This window comes from Anser brachyrhynchus (genome assembly GCF_964034855.1).
Source record: "Anser brachyrhynchus genome assembly, chromosome: 10".
Lineage (NCBI taxonomy): Eukaryota > Metazoa > Chordata > Aves > Anseriformes > Anatidae > Anser > Anser brachyrhynchus.
The window spans coordinates 23,552,194-23,565,451 of record NC_137705.1 but is presented as its reverse complement, the minus strand read 5'-3'; the positions used below and the strand labels follow the sequence as shown (position 1 = coordinate 23,565,451).

The 13,258-nt window shown below is 35.2% G+C and overlaps 1 protein-coding gene across 31 annotated transcripts in view; it reads right to left on the bottom strand.

Annotated features, from left to right (window-relative positions):
* The window catches only part of CACNA2D3 (calcium voltage-gated channel auxiliary subunit alpha2delta 3), a 530,340-nt gene that overhangs the window by 280,521 nt on the left and 236,561 nt on the right, over nucleotides 1-13,258 (bottom strand). For all 31 annotated transcript variants that reach the window (XR_013955470.1, XM_080605848.1, XM_080605850.1 and 28 more), the window contains one exon: nucleotides 5,483-5,645. Coding sequence is in view for 30 of the 31 variants with exons in the window: in XM_080605848.1 (XP_080461974.1) it covers nucleotides 5,483-5,645 (163 nt within the window). In the remaining variant the exon portion in view is untranslated. The remainder of the gene's footprint in view (nucleotides 1-5,482; nucleotides 5,646-13,258) is intronic.

Here is a 13,258-nt window from a genome sequence, read left to right as displayed (position 1 = left end):
ATGCTCTGCAATTTCAAGTCCCAGAAATATTCAAGGACCACTGAAATAATGTCCCAGAAATCGAAAAATATCAAAAAGTCTTCCAGGCAGACAGGTGCCTCTTGTGATATGGCTAAATAGCTGCCTGTTAATGTTCCTAGGGACCCAAGAGGCAAGTGCAGTCTAATGCTAATTTTGCAATATTATAATGTCATTGACTTTAAGGAGGGAAATCCTGCAGTTTGCACCAGTCCTTGACAAAGGAGAATCTAGTACCAGCTAAATCAGTTAATGATTTACATTAGTTAGGGAATTAGTCTAACTCTTGTTAATGACCAAGATGACAATTCTGAGGACCTAAGGGGTAAAAAGAAATGGAAAAAAAAAAAAAAAACACAAATAAATAAACACACAAAGGTACAATACAAAGACAGTTTAAAACACAAGTACTACTAGTGTACTGAAATTTCTGAAGTACTGAAAAGAAGACAATCTGGGCTTTTGCCCTTTCTACCAACTACTACTGGTAAAGTTTACCTTATCTAACCAAGTTATTGCGAAAGCTCTAAAACAGAATCTGTTTTCAGCTAATATTGAGGTATCATTTACCAACATCCTCTGGAATTTTATAGTTTTTATGCAATGCTAACATGAGCATCTGAGAACCTCCTGTGAGAGACCTCTGGTACTATACTACACTATACTTCATTTCTCAACAGGTCCCATATTTTAGAATTTTCTGAGCATTTGTCATAAAGATTCAACCACCCCATCTTTGGTTTTCACCTACATACTGATGGAACCCCAAAAGATTCAAGAAAATAGTTGGAACAGCATCATATTAGCCAGGTGTTTATAAGCCTCTTTCAAAAGCTGGAAAAATTGTTGAGCAAGTTGAGCATAACCTCAGTGGAAGAAACCATGTAATTACTGACCACAACCATAGTTAAATAATATCGTATGATCCAGACTTAGAAAATTAAAATAGGAATAGGTTCCTCTGCTCAGATACAACATATACTTTGGACAAAGAAAGAATTTAAAGTTAAGACTACCACATTCTTATACTAACAGAAGGTTAAATGCTACTCTAATTTTCTTTTACATCTATACGCTGACAACATAAGATCAGATTTGAGTGTTCTGAAGCCTTCTATTATCATCTCCTCAAGTACATAAATCCTTTACAGAATCTCACTTTCTCCCAGTGGCAACTCTACTGCCAGAAACCATGTTCCTCGTGGATGGTTGCCAGAAAGCCTAACCCACATTCCAACTGCCTACTTTTTAATTACATATCACATTCCTAGGTTCTTCTAAATGTGCTACTAGCATCTCAGAAAGTAATTAAATAAATGTTGACATGATGTAAACTTAAAATCTTTTTTTTTTCTTCCACATTAGCTGATTAAAATACTCTAACTGATGTGCAGAAAGGTGTACCTGAGTATCTTTGGAAGGTATACCCATAGAATTATAGATTAAAGTTATGTCTGAGACAGGTAGCATGCCCCAAATCACTTGCATTCTAAATATCAGTAGAGCGTTAAACAATGAAAATGAGAGATGTAAACTTGCTTTGGTGCTGATTTATAACTCATGTAAATAAACTCTATTAAAAAAACAGCAGCTCAATCGGGCAGTGCCTTATACACAGTTGTTCTCACATCTGGATTTCTGCCTTGGTATTGTGTTTTCCAAACTGGATTAAGATCGATTGTATACTTTCCAAAACTGTAAACTTTCCTTTCAATATGAAAACAGTAACATTCTTCCTCCCTTCCTTCTCTATGGAAATACCTATGTGATACAGCTGATTAATTCACTGAATTTTTCCCCACTTTGTCAAATCTGTACAAAGCTGTTAATTGTCAGTTACCAAATTTGAGGATGAAAGAAGGAGTTACTGCTTGCTAAGAGAGTTATCACAGAACTTCTTACTTAATCTTAATTATTTATTCATTGTTTAAAAGGATCCTACCTTGCAAATCCTTTGGCTGCAGGCAGCGATTATAACTTTGTGTTTAAAGCGAAGAAACAGAATGTACTGACAGATTTAGAATCCCAATGTGTGCTTTAATATTTCAAAAGCAAAACATTATCATAAGCAGTCATTTACAGGAAAAATGAAGGAGGCCAATTTCATCAAAATGTTCTGCAGTTTAAATAAACTGCCAGCCTTGCTGTGAAACAGCTTTGAGCTGGGAGAGATCTCTCCATATCGGCATACAGGTAAGTACGCTTATCCGTAAAATAATCATCCCACTTGTATATGATTACTATGGGAATGCCAAAAGGGTGTTTTCTGAGCCCATGCCTTTACAGGATTTATATTCCAAAGGTCGTTAACTTTTCTATTTTTAACAATAATTGATGAGCACTATAAGATATGGAGACACCAAGGCAGGAAGGGGAGAGGGCACAGGAGAGAGAAGCAAACAGTCTAAGACTACACAAGAGCATATCAATAAGTAAACCAGCTCTTCAGATTTTAAAATAATGCCAGACTCTAAAGTACTGTAAATGTAAAATTGACTGATTTACTTTTTCTTCTACATTTATAGTAGGTACACGTAACACGTAGTCAAAGATGGCACCAGAGTTACATGTATGACTACAAATCAGGTTGGCAGCTTTTTCGTTTTTTTTTTTGGCTTATTTTCCTCTTCAAAAGATTCCACATTAAATTTTAATATCATGGTTATGATATTTATGGTATTTTAGCTTTCTTGATTTCACTATCATGTCATGAAAATTGCTTTTTCTTTACATTTTTAAAGTCTAAACTTGATGGTTTCCTTAGAACTGGAATTAGGCTTGTTGTTACTGTTCATATTTTTTATCTTTTCTATGCAGAGGCTGACAGAGCCAGAAGATATTTAAAGAAGAGAAATCGTATTTATGTCCCATTATATTAAGCCAATCTCATTTAGAGCCTAGTTATGGACTGTGAATGTTCAGTTTAGTGATTCTACAGCTGGAATGGATCATTATGATCACGCAATCTGACCAGGCCAAAGTTTTTCCCTAAACTAATTCTAGACTATGCATTATTTAAATAACAAACAAAAAAGAGTCTGGTCTTGATTAAGGGCTTCTAGCCAGGAGGTAGAAAAACCTTTCTCATAGCCCACTGTAAATTCTTTCAATTATTAACTACATTCATTAACAACAACAAAAACACCCTATATCCACACCTTAACTGAGCCCAATTTCAATTTTTAAAACTTTGGCAAGCTGATTAACAATTAACTAGAGATAAACTAATTAATCCTCTAATCATATCTTGGCTAAGCTAAATGGACCGAACTCCTTAAGTCTTTCTGTCTAAGGCACCTTCTTCAACCCTTTGCCAAGTCCTATGGCTCTCCTCTGCAAGTTACCAATATCTCCAGAACTAAAAAAATTAAACATTTTGAAAATGAAGTAACAAAATTTAGACTTAGCTTACAAATTTTCCTAGGCTGACTTGAAAGTCCTCTGTTTAAATAATCAAGAACTACACTTTTAAACTATAAGTTTGGGCTGTGGTTTTACCTATTAATTCGATAAAATAAAACATAACTTGGAAACAACAGCCATTTTCTAGAGAAATGGTGTTATTCAGATACCTGGCTGTAAACCTATTGATATCTATGGCCTGTGCCCTCAGGCTAGGATTTGATTAAATTGTTATCATACCACTGCATGACAGAACTTGAGAAATGGGCAATGAAAAATATAAGTATACTGACCTCTTCTTCTTGGTAAGAGTAACATTTCCAGACAGTGTCAGTCTCCAAAACCGAGACTATCATGTCCATGTGTAAGGAAATGTCAGCACGAAACCAGATTTCAGCAGTTGGAATACATTTAAATGACAAAAAAATGTGTTCCTGCAGCTGCTTAAAGTGATGATTTTGGCTGGTTTGAATTAGATGAAGTAGAAATAGGAATCATCACAGAGCTCTATCTCCCCCATCTCTGCAGGCAGTCCCTGCATTAGAGGCCAAAACAAGATGGAACAAGCCCTTTGCCTTTGGCCTTATCTGTAATTAATCAACATATAAAACCAGATTCTATGCATAGCATAGCATAGCATAGCATCAGGTTAGTTTGCTTCTCCAAGAGAAGTAGGATTGCCCGACGTCTGCCTGATGCCCTTTACAACCATACAATAATTTTTTTTCCCCTTTTTGATTTTATTACAAACGATAATACATATAAATAACAATTCTGGAATGGATTAATACGTAGGCTCTCTCAAGTAAATATTAGCACTTTCACAACAAAAAATGATTTGGTAGTTTTAGAAGACTTAAGCATTTTCCAAATCTTGTAAAAATATTCCATATTATTCATTTCACAGCCTTTCAAATACTGTCTAGGAAGCTTTGCTTTTTTGTAATCCCTAATTTAAGACATTACTGTAAAATTTCTGGCTTATCAAGATTCTCAAGTCTGAATCATAACTTAATCATAACTTAAAGACAATCTGTTATATGAATCACTTCTCCTACCAGCCAAACCTATCTGAACTACTACTCCTTCCATTTGTGATTACGCAATATCCTTGCATGAATTACCACAATTGCTAGCCTGGAATGAATTACACAGAAAGCATTTAATGTATTTTTAGCTGTCTTTTAGTATAGTTAAAAGAAGGAAGAGAAACCAGATAATGAGATTAGGCAGTTTTCTACAGACCAATGACAAATACTCTGCAGACATGGTTTGGAAACTTCTACGCTTTCTTTTTTATTTTTTCTTTTATTACTGGCTTCATAAAAATAAATGGACAGGTGCTACATAAGCACCATAAAATTAGAAAATTCTGCTTCTTGATCAGAGGGAAGTTGGAAAAGGAAATTGAGCAAGTGTGTATCTGAGTTCAGCTTCTTTTCCCAATTTTTAGGCCTAAGTCCATCATTCCTAAACATATCTCATGGAGCTATTTGCTAGCACTATGTGCTAAACAGCACCTATGAAGAATAGTCAAGGTAGTAGAAATTTTAGTGTACTTTAATCCTCCTAAAAATTATCTGAAAACTCACAGCAGCTGTGTATGCAGTCATATACAGATGGAATTACTCCCACCAGCTTGAGAGCATAACTCTAAAAAGATATTCCCCACCCTCCTACCTTGTATCTTTCAAAGGTACCTCTAGCTCACAGCAAAGAGAATTCAACTCGTAAGCAATGATGTAGGGCCTGTTCAACTGATTTAAAGAGGCTGGAAAGTGTTTCATAAGAATAAACTTATTCTGCCATATTATATGGGAAAATTAATGCAAGTCTAATGTACAAATTATTGACCATATTAAAATTGCTAAGGACTCTGACAGTTTTGTAACTGATTTTATTCTATGGCATAGTTTTAGCATTCCTCTGCTGAGATTTCCATATAATTGCAACTGGAAAACACACAATACGTAGTCAGTCAATGGTTTCATTTTATAAGCAATGAAGTTCCTAATTTATGTTTGGCCAAAGGAATAATGAAATAGAACAGTTCTTATCTTACCTTTATTGTACATATTTGTTGGTACTTGGACATCACTCAGACTGATGTTCACAGGTAAGTTATTGAAGTGGTCGTTTGGCACCAGAATGAACTCCTTTCCCAGCTCCAGATAGTTTCCTTCTTCATCTCGTTCATTTATGAGCACAGCATTGAAGTATTCATACTGCAACAGAGACACATATCCAGTATTTTGAATTCACATTCAGCATAAAAATATAAGGAAGTTTAAATATTTTAACATATCTCGATTCATTGATTAATGTTTAAGTGCATCTCCATCTAGAACAGAAAAGCAAGATATTTCTACTACTTCTCAGATTGCCTCTATAATCCTCATACAGGTATATTTATGAAACCAGAGATTTATCAACACATCTCAGGGAAACCCCATATTACCTCACATTACCCATATTGCCTGTCCTGAAAACGTTATGGGTAGCCCAATGAACACCTTGAACATAAACAACGTATGCACTATTTTAACACAAAGCGCTCTAAATTTAAATCATTTGGTTAATAATTATTTAATGACGATCTCTCTGTTTACTCTCATCTGTTCAAGAACTGTTATCAGTGCTGAACCTAGGCCTTGACAGGCTAAAAGCAATTTTACTTCACAGGAACATTAACTAAACCAGTGATAGCACAATTTCTTAGGCCTTTTTCTTCTGAAGATGTTGTTGCCTACTTCATTGTGTACTGACTGATGTTTCCTAATGAAAAACCTTCACTGTGTGCTGAGCTTTACAACAGCACATCATTGTAGGTTTTGTAAAACCAAGCATACTTTAATGTGAGCACGTAAACTTAATGGTGACTTATTTTGGACAAGAAATTGTCTGCCTCTTTACAGATTCCTGAAGAGTATTTGGCCTATTTTGTGCAGAACTATAACCAGATAAGCAAAAGCAATTTAGATAAAATTATTGATTTTTTTTTATGACCTAGTTTAACCAGAAATTCTATCCAGCTTTGAAGGCAGCAGTGAAGACTACTTTTTAACCTCTTAAATGCCTTTAACCTTTGGCAACAGTTTTCATAATATGTTTCTTAATTGAAACATACCGAAGTACAGCATCTTTGAAGAATTTAATTAATTTAAATCCTGGCGTCTGCCCTAACTATCCATTTGACTGTAAATCAATATAAATAACATGAATCTATGCAACCATAGATTGTATGTAATCCACACAACTTTTACAAGGATAAATATTAATACCATTTACAAAGTAAAAACAGACTAACAAGTATAAAAACTTCAAAGTCATTTTGCAAGCACTGCTTCTCAGTGTGATAAGCAACTCATTCTAATAAACAATCAGGTAAAAATTTTATTATCAGTAGGCTTCCATTAAAAGAATAGATAATTTAACCAGTATCTTAAATGGAGGCTTACACGTCAAGCTTTCAATATCCTGCTCTTTCAATTTTATTTTCAAAATGTCCACCCCATAAATTGGATTTTAGATTAAAATAGAATTCAAAATAAATCCTGTATATTAGCTTGGTTTTGAGCACCTACTGAATAAGAGAAATATATAAACTTGAAGCTCCACTTACTGTTAACCACATATAACAGTTCAAGACACATCAGCATTTGAAAATCAACCTAAATGAAATTAATCTGACATGACCAAACCTTTGACCTTAAAGATAATTTACTTTAATTGGATTATACCGAGACGAACCAAATAATATGTTGTATACGTTTCATGAGTATATACAAACTACATAAACCTAAATTTCTGAAAAAAAAAAAAAAAAAAAAAGTGGTGGTTCTCCCATACGCCCTCACAGCCCTCTCTTTCTGAAGCTATAGATAAAGAAAAGACTACAGATGCATTTCACTTGAAGTTGTAGTTTCACTAACTTTGAGAATTAATTCATTAATTATGAGAACTTTGCAAGACCCCCAAAGATGCTCCCCTTCTCAATACCACTGGAAAGATGTCACTGTTATACATTTAATTCTTCTCATAACAAAAGCGAACAGATGAAGAAAGTGATCACCTCCAAGAAACAGCAGTTCTTACTCTATCTGGGAGAAACCTTCTCCATTTGTTTGCTATACAGGTTTACTACGGATCATGAACTGCACTGTATGCCTGCCGCCCACGTGACAGCAGCCATTTTGATTTACCCTCTCTGCAGAAGCCAGAGACACTTAGCAGAAGACTTGAAAGTCTAATTTGAATTTCCAGTCTTAGTAAGAAATAGAACATGCCTTCCAACGTTAAGCCATGCATTAATAACTGTTGTAAAACCAACCCTACTCCAGCTCCAAGCAAGGAAGTAAGGTGCCGAACTTTTCTGTAATATAGTAGATATTATCTAAACCTGGAAGAAAGGCTGACATTCCATCCCCTGGGAGTACAGTGATAAATAAAATCGTATTTCATGCTTCCTTCTTGCCAACCACCTCTACATCCCCTGGACTGTTAAGTTCGATCAGGGTGAGGAGGATTGCACCAATTGTTTCCTTGTCCTTAAAGACATAGCTTTGTTCTCCTTTTTGTTCTTCTGTTTTTGGAGCATGACAATACCTCTGCAACTGCTGGAGTTGCAGATAGGCCAGTGTTCCTTTCATGATGCTTCACGGCTTAGTAAGTCTTATTGGAATTGTCACAGAGCAATCAAAGCTTGTGTTGTTTTTTTCCCCCATATTAAAGGCCACCATTGGAAGCATTCACAAACATTTAAGTCAGAATTTAAACAAAAAAGTTGCATTTAAATATTACTTTAAAGAAAAGATAAATACATTTGGAAATAAAATATTCTGTACTAAATTATGTAGCAATATAGTATTCCCCTTTAACCGAATTTATGAATCACAGAATAATTTATAGAGCAATTCACATATAGATTTAGTGATTTTAAGCACATAAGGTTACCTTGCCCATAGGTTTTATAATACTTAGAAAATGTTAGGAAAAAAATGGTCAAATTTCTAATAAGAATATCAGAATATATTTTGCCATGCAAAGTGTGTCAATCACCTCTAAAAGAACATTACTTCCTTTCATTTGATGGGTTATTCCTTTTCTAAAGGAATTAATTAGTTGACATTCCCCTTTGTCATGTTCTGTAAGTGGCAAGGCTAACCAAGTATTAAAAACAGTTATATTTTAAATAAATTAGACCATTCATTTCACAATTAAGGGTATTTGGAATTGATTGTTTCTTTGGTTGATTTAGTATTCACTGAATTATTGGTGTAAGTATTCTTTCTTTTCAATTCTATAAGTATATATTCAATTATATTATTTGCGTGTTACTTTTAAAGTACAGTATAGTACTTATTGCATTACAGATAAAGGAATAATAAATGAGAATATTATAATTCCCACCACCCTCCATGTTTCCAGCCCCTCCCAGCCTTTGGGGCAAATGAAAAGCCTATTAAAAATAACAGATTTAAGACTGCCCTGCAATTTCTGAAGAGGAAACATCAGGTGGCATGCACGGTTCAAAAATACTATTTCTAAAAAAAAACCAAAAAAACAAAAAAAACAGCATTTACGCAGAGCTGTTATACAGTGGCTTCTTTTGGACACATTGCTTCCGAGGAAATTATTGAATGTGACAGCTGAAATGCAGTAGAAAGAAAATTAAAAAAATAAAAATTGGAGGAAAAGTAGTGAAGGAAATCCATCTGGCATTCTGACACCGCATTTGAGATAATGCCCAGGGGAAAGAGGATAAAGTCCTGTTTGCTGACAACACAAATACTCTACCTGCTAAGCTCTAAGAAAATGACTTCAATTTAATCTTGTCAGTGGAGGTCAATCTTTGATGTAACCTTAACTTGGTGAGTTCTGAGTGTGCACAATATAACATGCCAAGAAGATATTAGTCTAATAAATAACAAAATAATTATCTAGGTTAGGAGCATAGCCAGTCTTTACTGTGACTTGGCCAGCAGATGAGTTCACACTAACCTTATGTACAGACTTGCACAGTGATCAATGAACTGAATAAAAAGCATTCAAAGGAAATTTGTTTCATGTAATCTATTAGATGCATCTCAAGATCTGAATATGAATATTTATATTTTTGTGCATTTACACTGGCATTTAAACAAGCCCATTGGGTTCCATTGTTGTGTTAGTTTTAAAAGCAAATTCCTTGCTAGCATCTGCATCATTCTGAATGTTTTCATCACCCACTTTCAATAGCCCCTCTATACTGTAATGAACAAATCTTACAGCAAGGCCATAAAGATCTGGGAGAAATAGGAATCTCAGCTTTCATGTGATTCATTTACTCTTGTGCAGAAAACCTTCTCAGCACAAGCCAGTATAAACTGATCTGTAGTGCTCAACAGTGCTCAAAACAAGCATCTGGACCCTTCTTCCCTAGCAAATGGATGAATATATTTGAGACGTCCCATACATGAATATATTTGAGACATGAATACATTTGAGACATGAGAATCATATCACTATCACAGTCGCAGAACCCTAGGATCCTCTAATATACTGCAATAATCACAGTAGACAGACACTTGTTGGACTGTTAGATCACAAAATTCTTTTACAGGTTCATTCAGGCTGACCAGAAAAGGCAGACATTGTTTTAAAACTCCATATGAGAGCTTCAGCCACAATACAGAAACATGTAGCCTGATCTCTGAGGATGGCTGCCACAGACATATGTTAAGGATGAGAAAAACTAATTCATGCAAAAGGAATCAGAAAAGTTGTGGGGAAGGGCAAGGTTTGTGGCATGCAAAGAAAACCACAGGGTTAGGCTGCGTGGGAGAGCTATCTACCAGGTAACAAGCAAATTTGCCAGCTATGTTTCACTTCAGCCCCTTACTTCAGCATAACATCTCAACTAACCGAGCACCTTGATTACAATGGATATTTTGCTACGACAAGATATCAGTAATATATATAAAATACTAAAAAATATCATCATGCATAGGTGCAGTGCTGTACAAACTTTTAGAAGTATGACATTCTCTATTTCCAGTTATATTAATCCTATTATAAGTCAATACCTGGTGATGCTTTATCATATATTTGTTAACATTGCATAGAACATACATTGCTTTAAATGTAAATTTTTACTGCTTCATTTAAAAGAAAAGACATTCTGATGCAAATTGCCTTTGTGACTCAGAGAATACCAGGCACATAACAATAAACATCTATCAGTTGGTTCTCATCTTATTTTAAAATGAAAAAGAATTTGCTTTTATTCTTACAAAACAATGCATTCTATGATTTTACTTCAATTTTTTTTTTCTGAAATACAGAAATTATTATTCCAAGATGGCATAACAAACTCCTGTTCACAGGGCTATGCAGAACCCAATGGGAAATGATTAAACTAATGGTTCAGCACATAGCAGTATTGGGTCTACACTAATAATTTTTAATTATGCAAAAAATCATTTTTACAGCATTTTGCAACCATCTAGTCCAACCTAAAGGCAAAGCTGTAGGTTTCTGGAAGATACTAAATCGATGAAAGTTTATGGTATTTGCTTGAGCCTCAATATGTATCAGAAAATGAAAAAGCAAACATGGAAACTGAAGAAAAAAGTCTAGCATTAAGTGGCATTGACGTTTAAATATCTATGAGACTTTCAGCATAATAGGTACTATCATCAGTAAGTTAAAAGAAAATCATTTTCTCAAGACTGACAAGCAGAACACATCTCTGAAAGGGCAGATATGTTTAAAAAAACATAATGAGGAAAGTCACACAGTCTGAGGGACCCTTTCCTACTACTGAACACACTAACAGTCTCCACTCTGGTACTCATGTGTTAATGAAGAGGCAGATGTCTGAATGCATACTAGCTTCCAGGGCTGAAAAACTATCTTTTGACAGTGGTTCACTAAGGAGAATTTATGTTTTTAAGTATATGAATAAAAACCTTGTATTCAAGTACTTAGTCTGATGTTTAACGAACAAGTATAAAAGGTCATAAAAGCAAACTACCTCATGCAATAAAACCGGTTCTGAATTTTAAAAAACTTTTGAAATTGAAAAAAATGGTATATCTTTTGTTGGGAGTTACAGTCTTTATCATTTCTGTTTGTTCCCTGGAAGTCCTTACTTGTGTCTCTGGAGGAAACTCCAATGCATATCTATTTTGCTCTTTTTAATGTCATTAACCAACAGCAATGATCACCTTGGGTTCAAAATGTTATGATCAGTCCCACTCTTTAATTATGGAAGGAGTACAAAAATGTTACTTGCATCCTTGGAAAAGCAACTGATCTAGTTGTCTACACAGTCAGATTACGCTGACCCTTCCCCAGGCTATCCATTCTCTCCCAACACAATTACGCCATCAAAATTGTATTAAAATAGGATAAATAAATAATGCTATTATAGTATAGAATCAATTATACCAGCATGCAAATTGATAACACAACAAGGTCTCAGAGGTCTTGTAAGGATTAGGTGACTCATGGAAAGTGGCAAATAGCAAGTAATTATTGTGGCTATTTTAAATGATTCACTGAATTTAGAGACTCAATTTGATTGCAAGTTTCAGTTGGAGCCTCCTTTTCATTTAATGATTAATAACTACTAACATACCTACTTTTAGAATCAAAAGCTCTCAAGATTTTTTCTTTGTCAAAAGACTGAGCCAAAACTCACTGCTGGAGCTAGTAAACTCAAGAAGGAGAAAAGGCTTTACTACTTTTATCAGGCTTCCTGTTTGGAACATATCATATCTGTATCACAACCTTGACTAGAGATCTAATGTTTTTGCTCGCTCTAGAAATATGCAAGTGTGCAGAGTGTTCATTTTCATACACATAAAACCCTCCAGGGAATACTTCCTTCTATACAACAAAAGCAATCTCTGCTACAGCAGCACCGTAATTTCTCCTTCCTCCCAGGTTCGTGGATGTATGTTACAAGAGAGCAGTTGCACAGATGAGCAGGTTAAGAGCCAGTTATCATTCTTGCACAGAAACAGAGTGAACCATGGAAGAAAATAAACAAAAGTTTCTAGAGCAACTCGAAGCGAGAATTTCATGACTTATAAACATAACCAGAATACAATGAAAGTAAAGGCTGTGCATTTGCGAATGTTGAGTGTTTCAAAACCACATTACCCCAAATAGCAGAAAGCCTGTATCCCTGCCAATAAGCTTATACGTTAGTACCATGAAACAGTAACAGGGCAAAAATCCCTTACATGGGAAATCCACCAGTATAGTAATGTGGCCGTTTGATAAGGCTTATCATGGTGCACATATTGCTGAGTGAGAATGATGGGAATACTTCTGGGGTTGGGGCGCAGCTGCACCCAACACACTGCTCCTGCAGTGCCACTCAGGCTGGGCTCCCAGGCTCTGTGCTGCTGGTGAGGACACATCTGAACATCTTGGTGCTGACGGGCACAGGGGAGGACTCCTCTCAGTGCTTCCAACTCAGAAATACGCTACCAGAGGAGGCTCATTTTTCTTGCTAATAAACATGAGAGCTGTCGAGCTTTATTTAAACAATAATTTGGAAAGAGAATTAGCCTAATACTTTTCAGTCCAAAAGGACAAGACCCATGCAAAAGCAAAGAAAAATACTGAAGTGTTTTTCACTTGCAGATGTTAAAACATTTATGAACACATCTGTATCAAGCTCACCATTACTTCCATGCTACAGTAGCAGTTATCTTTCACCACTAGCAACAGATTAAGAAAACTGCAATACAACATTACACAGTAAGCTTTGAGTAGATAAATAGTACATTGCAGAGCATTAGAAACCCTTCACTATGACTTATTTTCAGATAGTGTCCCATTGATA